The 18,705-nt window shown below is 45.3% G+C and overlaps 1 protein-coding gene across 1 annotated transcript in view; it reads left to right on the top strand.

The window, feature by feature from the left end:
• Positions 1–14,810, top strand: part of Shq1 (SHQ1, H/ACA ribonucleoprotein assembly factor) — a 110,896-nt gene extending 96,086 nt beyond the window's left edge. The window contains exon 11 of the mRNA XM_005364948.3: positions 13,285–14,810. Coding sequence (XP_005365005.1) covers positions 13,285–13,792 — 508 coding nt within the window. The 3' untranslated portion in view covers positions 13,793–14,810. The remainder of the gene's footprint in view (positions 1–13,284) is intronic.
• Positions 14,811–18,705: the final 3,895 nt, after the last annotated feature.

The raw sequence follows: 18,705 nt of genomic DNA, 5'->3' as shown, positions 1-18,705 counted from the left end.
TTTTATATCTAGCATATAGTCAGTTTTTGTGAATTTTCAGCTTTATTCAAAACAGTGTCTATTTTCTGTTTGCTAGCTGCTGTGCTCTGTATGTCTAACACACAAATGAGCAGCTTGTCAGTTGGATGACTTGATTTCTTTCATCTTTACTGATTTGGCTGTTTTACCTGTCGGGTTGGAAGAGGTATGTGAAGTCTGCTACTGTGTTGGCAGTCTTGTCAGCTCTTACCTTATAGAGAGAGACATGTTATTGGTGATAATAGTTTATAATTGTTACATCTCTCTGAGCTAAATGTTCATTATGTGGTGATCTATCACTAATAGCTTTTGTCTTAATGTTTGTTTCATCTGCTAGTAGTATGGCTGACTCAACTCTCTTTTTCTTCTTATATGTGAGGCTGAGATTTGCTGTGTAGCCCAAGCTGGCTTTGAACTTGTGATGCTCCTTCTGCCTTAGCCTCCCTGCTGCTGGGATTACAAACATGTGCATCATGTCCCATTCCATTTCTTTTAATTACTGTTTACCTGATTTGTTTTCTTTTTGTTCTTAATGATTTTATTTTTTGTAAACATTGTTTCAGTAAACTTTAGACAACTGATTTTTAGTAAATTCAAATATCGTTTCAAAATCTTACTTTTTGTGTATGTGAAAATTATACTTCAAACAAGTCCATTTATAACCTGGGACTCTAGATGTTCTGGGCTTTGGTCCTCATTACATAGGTTATGGTGTTTGGCTTCTCTCAGTCTTGTGTTCCTGTCTTTGATTCCCAGCTCCATATTGAATCAATCACTAAGTCCTTTCAATTCTTCCTCTCCTCTCTTTCATGTAAATCCCTTCTTTAGGTCCCCATACCTCTCCCTTAACACAGGTCTGTATGTCTTGCTTCCTGCTGAAGTGCTCTCTCTGTTTTCCTTCCTGCCGTGGTTTGTCCCCTGTGTCTTTTCCATAATAATGCCAACCTGGCCATTTGAAATGACATTTTTACCATAATTGTCTTGGTTTTGGGGGGGTATCTGTAATTCCTCTTCTCCATAGTGTAAAAGCTTAAGTGAGTTGCTCTTCCATGTCCACTGCCTCATTATCTAAGCCAGATGTGTCTATCCCACTGCCTACAGTAGCGTGTGGTCAAGGATATCTATAAACATGTCTCAACACAAAATTCAGAAGCTACTTTTAAAAATTTCGTTTATGTATCTTGATTTCATGAACTTTGTAGATGATGACATCATGTTGCAATATCAAAGCTTAGACTCTAAGCTTTGTTCCTTGGTTCTGGTAGACACCCTCTTTCCTACTATGGAGATATAGTCAGCATCTCACAAATTGGCCACAGCTTTTGCTATCCATCGCCTTTGCATCTTCTATTCTCTCTACCAGAAAGGCTGCATTTTGTCTTAACTTTCTCTGACAACCCAGCAAAATCATCTCCCTGCTGTAAGACTTGAAGCTAATGCTGGCACTACTTTCCCTAGTGATGCAGCCAGTCTCACACCGTATTGAAACCATTTTCCTCAGCCGTTAGATCACTCTTCCAGGTCCCACATTTCCAACCTTTTGCCCACCCTGACCTTACTCTAGCAAGCTCTACTTTGTCAGAACCCCATGGCCCTTTTCAGTCAGGCTTCTTAAAAGTATTCTCCAGAGTGAGTGTGACATTCCAGACTTGGCCTCTCTCTAGAGGGGCAGTTGCTCTCATTTTGTGGTGAGCATCACTTTCTCAGCAGAGACCAGGAGTTCATCTGTTTATGTTGGGAAGCTTAACATTCTGTTTGTTTTTACTTTGCAGTTTAGCCAAACTCCTAAAATCCTCCTGTCTGGGTAAGATGCTGCTCTTAAACACAATTCATCTGCTGGTCCAGCTGTTGGGGGCTTTGCCTCTGTTTGCTGTAGTAACTCCTTTAGCAATAGCCTTTATACCAGCCCACTTTGGGTGTGGTCTCATGTACTATAAATGCAGACAAAAAGTGTGTGTAGGCCTCTTGGCTGCTGGATTTGGTTCTAGTACCCAGCGCATGCAGAGGACTGTGGATCACTACTTTTTCTGTAAGTTTATCCCCATATAAATAAACCTTTGTTATACTCCATTTCGGGCTATTGTGGAACTCTTTTTTTTTTACGCCAGCATTCTGTCCCTGTTAAGTTTCCCTTGTTGGATCTGGGTTAGCATGCCATTCCATATAGTCTTTTTGGAAGTAGACTCTATTGTCCAGGTAGGTCCCATTATAAATGTGACTTTGCAGATCTACTAGTAATCTTTTGTAGAGCACTATTGTATGGTAGGCGTAAATACAGGCATTGGAAGACTGAAGAATTGAGTTTTTTATATGACGGAGTTAGAATTAACATTGTGTTTTACCCAAGATGCTGGTGGAATATAGAAAAAGGAAAACTGAAATCGGAATAGACTGCCTTCTGCTAAGCTAAGTTCAGTCTCTGTCAAGTCACACGTGAGCCTAGTCAGCTTTATGGTCAGAGTCCATGCTCCAGTCTTCCCCATCAAGAGACCATAGATGATTGTCATATGCAGCGTTCCTGGGTTTAGGCTAGCCCAATAGGTGGCCTCACCTTTGTGACTTCCTGCAACTCCTGGGGATCACCACTTCTGGACTATGGTCTCATCTTTTCTTAGCCTCTCTGAAAGCCAAACAAGACACACCTCTTTGCTATCTTCTCGGATAATGGGGAGACCCAGCACTGTGGTTCCTTTCCAGTTGTTTTGTGTGACCAGAGAGACATCTTTGTCAGTTAATGTCTGTCACAGGTTTTTTTTTTTAAAATTGAGCTCTACATTTTTCTCCTCTCCCCTTCCTTCCCCTCCCCCTTCTATCCTCTCCCGTGACCCCCACGCTCCCAATTTACTCAGGAGATCTTGTCTTTTCCTCCTTCCTGTGTAGATCCATGTATATCTCTCAGGATCTTCTTTGTTGTCTAGATTGTCTGGGGTTGTGAACTGTAGGTTGGTTTTTCTTGCTTTATGTCTAGAAGCCACTTTTAAGTGAGTACAGTTTTGGGTCTACATAATAGCTGTAACATTGCGGTAGTTTCTAAGTATGTTTCCCTTTTCTTATCATTCTTAGTTTATCCAAGAAACCAAGAGCCCAAGTCAGGCTGACAGAGAAGCAGACTCCTCCGTCCTGAGACTTCTAAGCTAGTCAGGTCTAGAGTAGCCCTTAGGCTCTTGATGTATAAGCCATGAACAGCTAAGCCAGTCCAGCTCTTAGTCTGGGAAGACAGAGGTCACAAAGTTACCCCTGCCACTGTGAATATGGTAGCAAGGCCATGAACATCATAGACAGTGTGAGCTCTGAGCCAGCTTGTCAGTCCTCAGACCTCTGCCGTCTCCATAGACCAGCCACTTGACCTCTGCTCTTCAGCCATCTCTAAAATAGGGAGTGAGGCATACCGTATAAGTGGTCAATAAATGCATGCTAACAACCAAGCTGTACTGCTGCCATGCTGGCTTAGCAGTGGGAGCAGTCCGTAATGGTAACAAACTAGCATTTATCAAGTGCTTGCTGCATGCCAGGCATTGGGCTTCGGACTTTGTATACATCCTTTCTTCCTCTCATGGGCTGCATAAGCATTTGGGTTATGTCCCATTTTATTATAGCCCTAGGTTAAAAGTATAGAAATTGAGGCTCAGAGAGATCAAGCAACCCAGGCCTGTTTGATGTCAAGGCCTGAGGTCTTTACTGTCTAGCTGTAGTCAGCCAGTCCCTCTGTAGTGTTCCAGAGCACAGAACCCCAGACAATCTCTGCATTCTGTTGGTAGAGTATCTGAAGCAGTGTTTGTTACAGAACATGTGTTCTAGTTGGGGAGACAAGATATACAGAAGGCAGAGCTAGAGAACTTGTGGGTGACCCCAGCTCACTGCCTACAACAGGGACAGGCACTCAGCCTAGCACACTGGGCTTAGTGGAGAGGGGTCTTGAAGAGAGAACTGAAGATAGTTGGGTGTGACCTTGCACAGCAAGGAAAGGGGAGATGAGCTAGGCAGGGACAGCACGTGTAGCGTGTCGTGAAAGTTAGGGCAGTCATGCTGTGGCACCCAGAAAATGGCAGGGAATTGAGAAGATGAAGCTAAGTAATTGTAAAAGTTGAAAGCTAGTTGCCTTAGGTCACATTTGGTTTCTCTCCCTATGTTTCTAGAAACTTTAAATTGATTTTAACACTTAAAAATTGGAAGAGTTTATGTAAAAGTCTGGGTTTATAGCTGCTCTTGAATCATGGAGTTCTGGCAGTTGCTGGCCCATGCTCACGTGGTAACAGTTGGCTGGAGCTGGGGCCAGCTGTCTCTATTATGAGGTACAAGTGCTTTCCATTCAGTCCAGACCCCACCTGCCCATGAGACTCCATCTGTCTGGTTTCTGTGGGCCACAGTCTGTAGCCTTGGCCTGGAGGGTGGGAGCTCTGATACTGGATACAGTTTCCTGAGGCTGGGCAAGCTTCTGGCACTTGTGCATTGCCAGGGCCTAGCAAATCCAGGGCACTTGGTCCTGTGGCACCTGGTTGACAGCAGTGACCACATTAGAGTGGAATGGGCTTCGGAAACCACAGCAGGACTCTAAAGGGTTTAGAGGAACCAGACCAAGGTTGCACCAGCCAGCCTGGTGGTTCATTTTGAGCTGTGTTGTAAAGATACAGTGTAGCTGGCCATTAGCCTCAAAGAGGCAGTGCACACACGGTGCCGAAGGAAAAACTGCTGCTTGTGATTGCTCAGCGTCCAGCTCCCTGGCCAGACATGGAGAGGCTCTGTTGCTCTGTTGGATTCTTTGAATGAACATTAAACAATAGGAACAAAAAAACGCACAAACGAGACTTATAATACGTATTTGCCTCACACAGCAGGACAGCAACATGACAAAGATCACTGCCAGGGCTTCCAGCCCTATGTGTTTTAGCAAAAGCCTGTAAAACCTAGTTGCCTTTGAGTAGTGCTATGATCTTTCTTCCTGGCTGCTGACGACAGCTTGCCTCTGCATTTAGCCTGTGTTCTTGTTTTGTTTATTTATTTATTTCCCTTTCTTCTGCACTTGGTATTCCTCCAGGCTCCTTCTGAATGTACCTTGCCATCGGGAGCACTAGACAAGAAGAAAGTCCTATTGTCTCTCCCTCAGGCTCAGGCTTAGGAAAATCAAAGCCAAGCAGAGGCAGCTCTTCCCTGCCTGCAGCAGGGTCAGCAGTCTGTGTAATGTTTTCCCTGTCAGCTTATCGCAGCTGATTTCTTGTGGTTTTGAACAAGGGAGTGGGAGAGCTGTGTGGTTGCTGCCTTTTGAAGCAGGTGGGGCCTGCAGCTGTGATCAAAGCCAAGCTCTGTGCTCCCTGCCAACCGATCACATTCCCTACTTTTTTGCAAACTGCTCCATGTGGGCCTGGCTTTCTCTGTAACGTGAGATGGCGCCAAGGGAAGACCCACCTGGCCTCTCAGACAAGGCATAAGAAGGGAATAGCACTTGTGCCCCTCCTGAGCAGCAGGCATCTCAGCACCATCATTTGAGTCAAACCATGATGGGCTTTAGTGTCCAGGTCCTAAGGAGCATGCACTGCCTTCCGTAAGCGTCTCGACTGTGAGGTTTTAAGTTGTACTTTGCACCCCTGGCTTAGTGAGGTGATATATCAGCCATTCTCTTGTTCTTATTTTTAGCAGTCAGTGATTGCGTAGATACCAGTTTGGGTCTGACAGCAGTGTGTTGGCAACTCTCCAGTTTTAATAACAGGAGAGTCCTTTCTCACTGGGCAGTGGTGGTACATGTCTTTAATCCCAGCACTCAAGGGACAGAGGCAGGCGGATCTTTGTGAGTTCGAGGCCAGCCTGGTCTACAGAGCGAGTTCCAGGATGGGCTCCAAAGCAACACAGAGAAACCCTGTCTCGAAAAACCAGAAAGAAAAAAGAGTCCTTTGAGTCTTGAAGAGTAAGTGAACTTGGAGTTTTGATGAAGTGTCCAGCCAACTAGTGGGTCTTAATCTTCGACGGTCTCATGATCACTGTAATAAAGTACGGGACAGCTCCCAGCCTCAGAACTGTTGTAGACAATTTACATGTTCCGTTGACAGGGTCTAGGACTGTGCACATTTAACAATAGCATCGATTCTCAAAGAGTCAGCTTTGATGCTCCTCACAGACCGCTACCAATACTTTGCACGTGTACGTGCGGAACTCTTTACTCCAGGTCTCTTGGTGGCTGAGATAATGGTTTCCCTCTTTCTCTTTTGTGCTCAGTTTCTATCCAGAAAATCAACTAGGTCTGTTTTCACCTAAGTTATAGACAACCTTTAGCCTAACGTAGGGACTTACTGTAGAAGCTTTTCCATGAGGAAGTAGTAGTTCAGAAGAGATACAGGCATCAGCGATTATAGTGCGTGGCTGGTGTGAGCAAAATCAGTGCCATGCTCTGAGGATGTGACTCCTGAGGGCCATCGCACAGGGTACAAGGAAACTGGGAAGAGGGAGCTTCCAAAACGGGCCGGAGAGGTGACTCCGTAGCTAAGAGCCTCTGGTCTCTGTGGACATCAGGCTCACAAGTGGCAAGAGACTCATACACATAAAATAAAAATTAAAAAAAAAAACACTTAAGAACAGTCTGAATAAGTGCTTCATTAGAAATACATAAAAATACGTGTTTGAGTCTATATGTCTACCTAGGTATATAGATATTGATACTGGTAGATATTGTTAAACAAAGTAATCCCTTGAATTTCAGAATTTATTTGGAAAAAACCTCTAACTTGAATGGCTAGAGCAAGTACTGTTTCACAGAGACAAGTGTGATAAACCAGGCTCTTGCATGGAAAACACATAGCTGTGCTGGATGGAAGTGAGCAGTCTGGCAGCTGAGTCTACTAGACAGCTTTCATCTTCTCCTGCTTCTTATAGCAGTGACACAAAGACCTGGGCATTTGATAGAGTGGCCTTTGATTGGGAGGTGCTTTGTGAAATAGTTTATCTCTTATACCCTTGGGGGCTGTCTGGGCTGGGGAGATAGCCCTGTAAAATGCTTGTCTCATGAGCATGAGGACCTGAGTTAGGTTCCCAGGACCCTTTTAAACGAAACTGAGTCAGTGGCATGTGCTCGTAATTTCAGTACTGAGGAAGCAGAGGTGGGAGGGAGCAGTTTCCAGGACTTGTTAGCTAACCAGCCTATACTGCTTGATAAGCTCCAGGCCAATGAGATGCTATGTGTCAAAAAAGAAAACACAAGGGCCCAGAAAAATGGCTCAGCAGCTAAGAAACAGTTGCTCTTGCAGAAAACCTGGATTCAGTTCCCAGCACCCACATGGTGCCTCACAACAATTCAAACTCCCTTTTCTGACATCCTTTTCTGGCCTCTGTGAATACCAGATATTCATGTGGTACATAGACATATAGACAGGCAAAACACTCATAGATCTTAAAAAAAAAAGCAACTTTTAAGTATAACAAGATGCATGGCAGCTGAGGAATAACAACCAGTGTTTTCTGATATCTGCACATACATATGGGCACACATGTGCATACACAAGCTACTATATTGCATAAACTATCAATTTTAAGAAAGTAAGCTTTTTTTCCTGTAGTACAATAATAAAGACCCAGAGACAGAAATTGGGGTTCATTCCGAAAACCAAAAAAGCAAAATAGCCAAGGTACTAGAGAAGTCTTCCCTCTACCAAGGCTGGGCAACTGTAAGTAAACTAAGCAGCCAGAGCCTCTCTCCTCCCACTTTATATTCCCTCTAGCGTTGGGATTAAAGGAGCCACCACCTGGATTTGTTTCTGCATTGATCTTGTGTGGTCCAGGGTGGCCTTGAACTCAGAGATCTACCTGCCTCTATCTCCCAAATCCTGGGATTAAAGGTGTGTGTCACCATTACTTGACTTCTAGTGGCTTTAGCTTTGCCTCTGGTCTTCAGACAAGATTTATTTTTTAAAACACAAATAATATACCACTAAAGGAGTGGATTGGGGGAAGGAATATCTTAAGTTAATTTTTATTGAGGTCTGTGCAGACTCTCAGTATACATAATGAGTGTTTTAACAGGATAAAGCATTATATAGCCACTATCCTTGCCCTAAGACGTGACTCAGAAACACTCAGCAGGCTGCCCTGTGCTGTCCTAGCACCGCCCGCCTTGTGTCTGCATTGCTGCTTCTCACTAGCCTGGTTTGCCTGGTTTTGAACTTTCTGTGACTGAAATAATGAAACTACTGTTTTGTGACTTCCTTTAATCAAAATGATGAGGAGAGCATTCTGACTGATCATCAGGCCCTACAGATCTTTTGGGGGCATCCTAAAAACCAGCTTACAAGACAGCGTGGCCGCACTAACCCCTCCACGGGAACATGGCTAGGAGCGTACCTGGCACAAGGCTTGTGAGTGGAGGATCCTGGGGAGAGGTGGGCACACTTTCCTCTACCTTGCCAGTTGGTTATAAGATGCCGTGAATGGAACCATTCACTGAACCCAGTGAATTAGAGCCTTCGTCATAATGCAGTGTGACCTCGGCTCCTTGTCGCTTGATGACATCTGCCAAACCTGTGTCTACATAAAATCCTATTCCACTTCCAGGTGAGGGCTCGGCATGCAGTACTGTCAGACTCCATCTTGTCAGTGGCCACTGACAGAGGAACTGATTCAGACAGCCATCACTAATGACTTTGAGCCCCTCCTGTTAGGTGAAATTTGAGGTGTTTTCAGAGTTCTTCAAGGCTGGCATATCCACATGCTGTGCTTCATGGGGCCATGGGGTAGTTGCGGAGAGGAAGGGGGCTGGAGAGCCCTGTCTCCTCTTAGACATGAGACCCTCTGTGGCCTACAAAGATAGGTGGGTTTCATTTGTTGAACTTGCCCAGCTGTTTGGTTCCACTCACAAATCGTCAGCGGGTTTCCCGCTTGGTACCAGAAATCAGTCTGCTTTCCTCTGTGCCCCCCCCACCCCTCTACCCCAGTGCCCTTTCCTCTCTCCTTCAGTCCACACTGGATGGGGCTCAAATTCCTCACTGGCAGCCTGGAGAAGCTGTACTCACTGGGGCAGCTGTAAGGACTGAATGGGCTAGTGAGATATAATCCCTGTGAGCAGAGCCTGCCCCCAGGACGGGACCCAGGAAGTGACAGCCCTTCTGCAACCTATGCAGAAAGGAGCCTTGTCCCTTCCCATGGTGCCTTGGTGTGGTCCGTCCTTGTTAGAGCTGCTTGCCCTCGTGATCTGGCCATGTCGCTTAGATGTTTTATTCTCTTCCCCATTTGAATCCACTGACCAAAAATACATAGACAATGAACGTTTGTGCATTCATCATCGTTCTTAAATACTTGAGCCTTAAAGGAATAAAAAGACAGTGAGTGTAAGATTGTCCTGAGAACACTTGCTAAAGTACTTAATGCATTTTTACCATTGTTACATGGCTATATACTTATACCTCTGTGTGCAGTGTGTAGATGTGTTGCTGATTTTTAAGATTTCCCTATGTTTTATGACATTCCAAGATGAAAACTCTTTTCTGCTGGGACCTTGGAGAAGGGGCCCCTACCGAGTCTGTAGAGAAAGGTTTGATCCCGGCTTACGGCTCACTCAGTTCTCATGATTGTTTTCCTAACTCATGACGAAATGTGTGTACACGTATGTGCCCACCTGGCATGGGTGTGTGGGCCAGAGGCAGAGCTCAGGAGCCCTCCTCACTTGTTCTCCGCTTTCCTTCTTGAGGAAGCGTCTTTCACTGAACCTGGAGCTCTCTGTTTTCTCTAGATAAATGTGCTGACCAGCCGAGCCCCAGGCTTTGACTGTTTCTGCCTCCTTCTGTGGGATCAAAGGTGCTTACTGACACACCCAGCTTTTACATGGGTGCTAGGAAGCCAGATTCAGGGGCTTGTGTTTATGCAGCGAGTGCTTTACCCACTGAGCCGTCTCCTCAGCCACACATTACATCTTTTTACTTTCTTTCTCACATTAAATAATTTGGATTACTGCCACAACAACTAGCTGGTAAGCATTTGTAAGAGAGCAAGTAACAGGGAATAGCCTGTTCCCTGTTACAGTTCCCTGGCAACTGTAGGGTCGTGCCATGGAAGTCACGGGGGCATTCAAGCATGCAGCAAAGGAGCCCTGGCTTCAACTATAAGTGTAGGATGAGAGAGGACCATTCTATAGGACTGAACTCTCAGTGAGTCTGTCTGTTAACAGGAAGTCCCTCCTTGCAGCTGCTCAGCCTTCAGGTTTCTGTATGTGAGCAGTTAACAAAGAGCAGCAGGGATGGAGGGGGCTGAGCTTGGAATGGTACATCTACAAGCCACAGAGTCCCAGCACTTCCAGCCACACCAGAAGCTAAGGATAGCAGTGGGACCACCTTCACTCCGCACCCACAGCCTGCAGAACTAAGAAAGAACCACTAGCCTGTGGGTTCTGGGCAGCTCCAGAGTGGGGAGTTCAGGGAACTACTAACCCACGGACTAGATGTTTCTCATTATCATGCCCCGGAGTGCCTTAAAATCCAGTGGGAAACTGAACAGGAAGTTACTCTGTATAAACCAAGCACTAAGTAAATAAATGCAATTTTTAAAATTAAAGTGTGTGTGTGTGTGTGTGTGTGTGTGTGTGTGTGTGTGTGAGTGTGTGTTTGAAGCAAAGGGCCCTGAAGTTTAGAAATGTTTCTAAATTTACAGTGGGCCAGAATCTGACATGGCAGAATTAGTGCCCTTGAAAAAGTGTTGCTTAGCTCCAGATTGAACCTGAGACGTTGTAGGGGACCAAGGGACAGAATCCTATAAAAGGTGAGATGTGCTAACAGAATTAGCCAGTAGACTGTCATCCAGTATGAACGATCTCAAATTGGCTCACTGAAGTCCAGTCTCAGAGCATCCTGCCTGGCAGACCTAGGTTTGGGCAGAGGAAATGAAACCTAGTTGTTGCTATGAGATTTACAATAGACCTGCCATCGCAGGAAGTGGTGAAAAGTTGATTGATCACTCAAGACACAGCTCTACAACGAGAAACAGGATGTATGCTTTCATTTATGTGATCTCGCCCCCCTGTTGTATTGTGGACTCTTTCTGAACTTTGGCTATTTAATGGGCTGTGGGTTCTTTTTAACACCGCCACCCCAAAAAACGCAGTCACCAAATACAAAGTCATTAGAGGAATGATCTCAGTTTAGCTGTGTCAGAGGTGTGTGCTTATAGCGGCTCCTTTTACACTTTCCCTCTAGTTAATTTGCCAGAACTTGTCAACAACCTATAATTTTTAAAAAATCCTCCAAATGGGATGCTATGTCACTGTACAAAGAATAAACTATTTTAACAGTTTTGTGATAGTATTACAATTGTAGCAACGTCTAAGAAATCTAGTTTGGAGTGTGACTTTATGATCGCCTTGGCAAGTCTCTTAAGTACTGATTCTCTTCACTAACAAACGCATTCTGAGCATGTGACATGCTCCTCATTTACACATAAAAGACATGTAACTGCACCAGGACCTAGTGTGTGTTCACTAAGAATATCAGAATGGCTGGCACTTGTAAGAAGCTGGCTATTTAATGTCATTGACAAAGCTTTTTTGATGCGGACTAGCCAGTTCTGCTTTGAATGTGACAAAAAGAGTCACCAACTCCCTTAGACTGCCTAATTTTTGAAATGGCGGTACCATTACAGAGATAGATTCTAGAATTTACAAGGAATGGCAAAGTAAAACCAATATTAATTTTGCCTGTGCTTGAAAGAACAAAATGGCTGCCCTGACATGACTTGTTTTTTCTCCACAAATAATGTCCCCATTTTTTCTTTTATCTGTAGTGATCCCCATTTTTATTCCTCCAACTCTTATATCAAAATAGCCCATGCTATTTTGAAGTTATAATTACTTTTTATCTCTGCACCGGGGAAGGAGGGGTGGAATCCAGAATGACACTTGTATAGACTGCAGAGTGTCTGTTAGAACCCAGTGCTAACAGGATACTAGCCAGCCTGAGCTAGTGAATGTGGGACTATAGGAGCTAAAAGCTGAGCAAGGTAGGGTACACTTCTAACCCACCACTCAGGAGCTAGAGACAGGAGGGTAGTGAACTTGAGGCTAAATAAGTGTGAAACCATCTTGAGTTGTATAACAGGACCATTTATCAAGAAACAAGGATCACAGTTGTAGCTCATTGGTAGAGTTTATCTAGCATGTATAAGGCCATGGGTTTAATCCCCAGGAAATTCTTCCCCCTTAAAAAAAAAAGAAAAAAGAAAAGCCATCTTAGTGATGGATCAAATGAACACATGATTTTAAAGTAAGATACTTTTTCTGGAAAAATAAAGGTTTCCATAGGTGATCATAGGGACAGGTGTCATTTGGATTACTTGACGCGTTCCCAGCTGTGCTTTGTGTGTACTGTGTAGTGGTGAAAGTCCAGCTGCAGGCTGGCCCTTTGCCGAGTCATTAGCTTACTCCACTGGCTTGTCTTGACTCCTCTCTACTTTGGCAGGCCTTTCCCCTTGCCTAGCTCTCTGGAGATGCCCACTGAAGCGCTGGACTTTCCTCTGTCAGCGATGCCGCCGCCCTCACTCTGCCCATCCTCGGGATCTGCTCCAACATGTCTGTCAGTGTGGAAGCTCATGGACACGCTGACAGTTCTGAGGGAGGGGCTCGGAAACATGCAGCTCCTCCACGGGAGTGCTCTCTGTTCACTTCGGCTACATTTGTTTGTTTGTTTGTTGTGTGCGCCCTTGTAGCACAGGCCATCTTGCAGGAGTCACTTCTTACACCCTGTGTATCTGGAGGATGGTACTCAGGTCATCTGGCTTGCCGATGGGTGCCTTTACTCACTGAACCATCTCACCAGCCCCGAAGTTTGAACATTTTTAATTAGCGGGTATTGCTTTCCTCGTTGATTTAACACTAAGCAACACTAAGGCTCCATCATGCTTGTGTCGTTTGTCCCGTTTTCTGTTGGATTGTTATGTCTTAGAATTATGTATGCTTTCCAAAACTTCCTCTGGATTAGGCCCTCGTCTGTGATGCAGGTTGGACATATTTTTCCCACCTTAGCACTAGCCCTTTGACCTAGTTTTGTTGGATTTGGGGGTTTCCCTTAGTTCCCATAGCTTCTGTCCTGTGGGTGGGAGAAGGCTATCTGCATTCTGAAGTCATAGAAAATCCGCCTGCCTCCACTGCTTGTCAGCCTTCTCTTTCTCTCACACACACCTGGGACTTATGTTTGGGGTTTGCTCTGGTGCCATGTGAGGGCACCAGCTTCGTGATGTTTTATTTCCTGTTGTCACTAGTCTGATTCATGAGCACACCTAATTTTTCTTCTTACTCTAATTTTCAAGGTCCAAAAAGTTGACTGCCCTCGCGGACGCCTTGAAAGCAGTCTCCCTCGGCAAGGCCCAGCTGGGACTGGAGCTGCAAGACCTGGAAGCTGCCGCACTCCTGGTGCAGGAGGAAGAAGCTGCTGGAAGGGCAGCTCCGGGCAGCCCCGGGCAGCCGGCTGCAGGCTCCAGTCCTGAGCCCAGTGACTCGGATAGCACCACATCGTCTGACACGGAAGACTCAGCTTCAGAGCAAGAGGAGCTTGTTGGACCTCGGGCCTCACTGCTCACTTCTCTGGAAGCAGACAGCACCCTGCTCATCCAGGATAGAGAGCTCTGCAGACACGTGGCCAGCCAGGGGTGTGACGTCAGTCAAGGGCAGACACTGGTCTCTGCCCGGGCTCCTCTGATAGAGGAAGTTGGAGAAGAGCTGAGGACCGTGCTTCAGGTTTCCACACCTGGTGACGATGCTGGGAGCCACAGCTGTATGCAGGATGGAGAGGGGAGGGGACAAGAGCCTCGTGATTGACTCAGTGGTTGGCTCGTTAGTGGCTGCTCTCATGTAGGCATGGACTTTCTCATTTCCACTGTGTACTTTTTCCCTTGTCTATATAGGATAGTGCTTTTTAGTGAGCTAACAGTTATACCTTTAATTTTTATACCTTACAACTTAAAAAATAAAACCTAAAGGATTCTTTCCAAGGTGCAAGTAATATTTTAAAATGAAGAGCAAAGTTCTACTAGGAAAAGTTCTAGACAGTGATTCCCAACCTCCCTACAGCTGCGACTCTCATGTAGTCCTTGTGTTGTGGTGACCCAAGCCATAAAACTTTTCTGTTGCTACTTCATTACTGTAATTTTGCTACTGTTCTGAATCGCAGTATAAATACCTGATATGCATTATACCTGCTCTTCAGCTCCCAAAGGGTCGAGACCCATAGGTTGAGAAGTGCTGCTCTATCCGTAGTGGCACAGCTGACAGGCAGTACTCACATTTCAGCTGTGCACTGGGCGAGATACTAACGTGAGCACACCGGTGAAATGCTCGCTTCGACCAGGGTGATGAATTTCCCCCTCAGCTCCAGCTGTCTTTGGACCATTTGACATCCTTTCTCCCAGCCAGATGCCACCCACCTGTGTCCCCTGAGCGACATTCCTGGAGCGCCCACTGATCTGCTGTGTCATAGCCCGGTAGCTTGCACTGCCTGCACCGCACAGAAAGCAAAGCATGCGGTGTGCTCCTTGCTCGGGCTCCTCTCACATAATTGCTGAGATCGATGTGTGTGCCGTTGTGTGCCGAGTCTCATGTGTCATCTTCTCAGTGCGGAGACCATTTCTTGGGGTGGATTTGTCCATTCACCCGCTGTTCAACTTGTGAGTTGCTGCCAATGTTTGGACTCTGAATAAAGCCATGTGAGCATTTGGGTACAAGTCTCTGTGTGCATACATGTTTCCTTTATCCTAGGTAAATATCGGTGTGGCATGGCTGAGTGTGTGGTAAGGGCATGTTTTACCAGATTGTGGAATTGTTTTCTCTCATAGCTTGGAAGGACCAGTTTACACCAGTAGTAGGTAAGTGTTCTTATTTTCTCCATGCTCAATGCTACTGGGAATTTTCATTATTTTTACTTTTGCTTATTTAGTTACTGTGCATGTATGTGTGCGTGTGTTTAGTTACTGTGCATTTGTATGTGTGTGTGTGTTTAGTTACTATGCATATGTACATGTGTGTGTTTGAATTGGAGCTCAGAGGACAGCTTTCAGGAGTCAGTTTTTGCCTTCCACCACGTGGATTCCAAAGATGGAACCTGGATCATCAGACTTGGTGCCAAGCACCCTTACCCTGAGCCATCTTGCCAGCCCTCTTAGTGTTTACCATTCCAACAGGTGTGGCGTCAAAGCCCGATTCTGATCGCTGTTTACTGATTCAAGATTTACTGTGCTGAGCCTTGTGGTGGTGCCGCGCATCTTTAACCCTAGCACTCGGGAGGCAGAGGCAGGTGGATGTCTTACTTTGAGGCCAGCCCGGTCTACAGAGTGAGTTCCAGGACAGCCAGGTATACACCGAGAACTCTTGTCTCGAAGAAACAAAAACAAAATAAAAGGTTTATTGAGTTGAGCCTCTTTTCACAAACTTATTTGTTACATGTCCTCCATAAGTGTCCAAATCTTTTGCCAAATTTGAAGGGTACTTTCTTTCTTTTTAGTTTGAGAGTTCTTTATAAAGGTTTGCATATAAGTTCTCATGAATCATGTGTTCCTGCTTTTTCACATGCCTTACTGTTTGATCAGCTTGCAAACTCTGGATTTTATCTTGCCGGCTGAATGGGTTTGCATTCCTACAAATATTTTTTATCTTTCTTTAGGGATTTAGCTAAGTGACTTGTACTGGTTTGGATCTGGCTTCTGTGTTTGTTCCTTCTAGGGCAGAGCCCAGTGTTTATATTCCTGAGAGTAGTCTTTCAGTGTCTGTGTGTCTGTTTGCCTATCTCTCCACCCCGCCCCCTTACTTTTTGCATAGCTATGACCAGATACCTGGCTGAACCAACTTAGGAAAGAAAGATTCATTTCAGCTCATAATTTCAAAAAGATTTCCATCCTTTTTGACGGGAGAGACATGGAGTGGGAATGGTTCTATCTGTGAAGGTGGGAAATTTTGAGGGTGGCTTGTGCACGTGGTGGCAAGCAGAAGAAACAGACCAACACCAAAAGCAAAGACCTAGCTCTGGCGACCTGCTTCCCCAGCCAGACCCACTGCAGTAGCTCCACAGATGTCAAGGTACTGCCACTTTGGGGGGTAATGGGAAGGAATTATTCAAAACATAAGACTGGAGACCTTTCAGACTGGAATCGCCATGCTGTCCTGCTCTTTGGCTTGCCCCCCATAGGCGACAGCAGCTGCCTTGGTTGGAAAGCTGTCTGTCTCCTGTGCTCCACACTTCTCTGGGCTCTGCCTGGATTGTCCCTTCTGCACAGTGAGGCAGTTTTAGTGCTCACCTGGTCTGTTTCTTGTCTTTCATCACCTGATGGTGGGAAATCATGGCTTCATGCATCCTCCCATTTTTCTCTTATGCTATTCCCTGTTACTCCATCTGGAGTGGTAACATCACAGTTGTATGCGTTTCCCAGCTTGCAGGTCATTTGCTGGGGAAGTGGGGCTGGGTCGGGTCTTGTCACTCCTCGACACCACGACTGTATTCTCAGTGCTCTAGAGACACAGGGTGAGCGAGTGGACAAGTGGAGGAAACTGATTTGCTTTGGGTGGAATCGTTCATTCGTCTGGGCACTTTTTATTCCAAGACTGAATTAGAACGAGTGAAAGGGTTTGTATCTCTCATCTAAATTCCGGCTGTATTAACATGTTAGTTGGGGTGACTGTGCTGTTTGACATGCGTGTTAACTCCTCAACACTGTAACGGCCTGGCCTGGGTGTGTTGGAGCCTTTTCTCAGGCTCCCTGGAGAGCTTCAGAATTTCTGTGACCATGGCAAATGCAGTTCCTCAGCAGCATGTTACCTGAGGCCGCTTCAAAAGGGCTTGGGATCTATTTACTCCAAGTTGAACAAATCCTCTCTTGTCTAAATGTTTAAAGCCGTAGACATTTTCTTCCCTTCATCAGTTTCTGTCCCTTAGAGTCTGGATAGGATTGACTTCCGTGAGAATATCTTGGAAAAACTGCTTTCCTTAAAGATATGCGAACATGATCCTCCTGACCTTCTTAAAGCCAAGGGGCTCTGTGAACTCTCCTGAGTATTAGCAATGTCATGTGTGAGCGTAAAGGCTTCAGGCTCCTGAATTCCCTTTGTCCACCGGGTTTAAAACTCACGGAGCATGCCACCTGGCCTTTGTTTAAAGCGACTAAGAACACTATTGCCCCACACCTGCAGCCAAGAACACCCCTCAAAGGGGTTGCATTTGGGGGTTTTATGCTAAACGACTTGCCAGGCAACTTTAGGGACCTCCTGAACCGTAGGGGTTTCCTCAGAATGATGGATGCTGAGAGGGAAGGCAGGCTGAGGAAAGAACCAGAAGAGACCACAGTACTCCCTAATCACAGCACAGTGAGCTTTGACTCACTGAGCTTGGCGAGACTTGGAATTGAGTTCCAGAACCTTGCCCTGGAGGGTTATGTCAAAGCACCAAGACTTTCCTTTCATCTTGAAAATAGGACTGAAATTATAGTCCCGGGTCACCTAATAATGTGTTCTCAGAAGTACAACATTGAGTTATTTGGTCTTTCAGTGTGTGAACATGATAGAATCTTCTTACAGGAAACTGGTGGCTCTGGTGTCATCAAGCAATAGAATCTCTTGGATTTGTTTTTTGGGTTTTGCAGAAATGTCTTAACCATATAGCCTAGACTGGCCTGGAACTTAGTGTCTTCCTGCCACAGCTTCCCAAGTGCAGGAATTACAGGCCTATGCCACCACCTCCCTGCTAGGTGATGGAATCTTAAGCGATCACCCTCATGTAGTAATGTGTCTTTGACAAAAACATGCAGAACTTGTCTGTGTTTTCGTTGCTTATCTTATAGGACTGTGAGACTTTATCTTCAAAACGCTTGATGAACTTGAAGTATTAAACTAACATGAGGGCTCATCCTTCTTGCTTGACTTCCCCAAGCTAAACAAGGCTCCATGTAACAACAGGTTGTTAGGGGAGTCAGCAGTGGGAAATGACCCAGCCCTGATCGTCATTCAGGAAACAGGCTAGTGATCAAAGTCTGCACAGTTCATCAGGTTTGATGGAAACATTAATTACATCAGTGAGTCACAGTGATACCTTGTCCTCTGACTTTGCATCATCCCTGGCTTCCCTGTGTTCTGTCTGTCCCATTATCCTTGAGGAGTAATGCACAGCCTTTCTGTGGGCATGGCGCTCTGGTGCTGTAACCGAGATGGTATCATCTTTCACCAGCACAAGATTAATTTACCAATGAGACAGGCCTGCTCCCTACCACATGCTGAGTTGGGTAGCAGCTGCTGGGCGGTTTTCACACCTGCCAGTGGAAAATACACTTTCTTTGTGGGAAACAGATTCTGTTACTGCATACTGAAGGGGCTTAAAAAAGTTTATTAAATTATTTTAAAACAGACTTCTTTGTATTTTACAAGAAGTAACCGGAAATCTGTATGATAATAAGAACAGGTATTGCTAAAAGAATAGTGATAAAATTTAAAAATACATAGTATTTTCAGAAATGTTAATTGAAAAATATGTCACTGCATATCAGGTAGATTCAAGTTAAGTTTCACAAGCACAGCTCTGAGCGTTTGGTTGGGGTTTAATGCCTAACTCCCAGGTGGAAACTCGGGATCGGAACCGTTGAGCCTGGCTTCTGAGCGTGGTCTATCGTTTTTCAGTCCCTAGCAAGGGAAGGAAGCATTGATTAGACTTGATTTAAAGCCGCGAGTGATAAATGCAGCTAGGAAATTGATTCATG

This window comes from Microtus ochrogaster, unplaced genomic scaffold, assembly GCF_000317375.1.
Source record: "Microtus ochrogaster isolate Prairie Vole_2 unplaced genomic scaffold, MicOch1.0 UNK1, whole genome shotgun sequence".
Lineage (NCBI taxonomy): Eukaryota > Metazoa > Chordata > Mammalia > Rodentia > Cricetidae > Microtus > Microtus ochrogaster.
The sequence above is the reverse complement of the archived record's forward strand: the minus strand, read 5'-3'. Positions and strand labels throughout refer to the sequence as shown.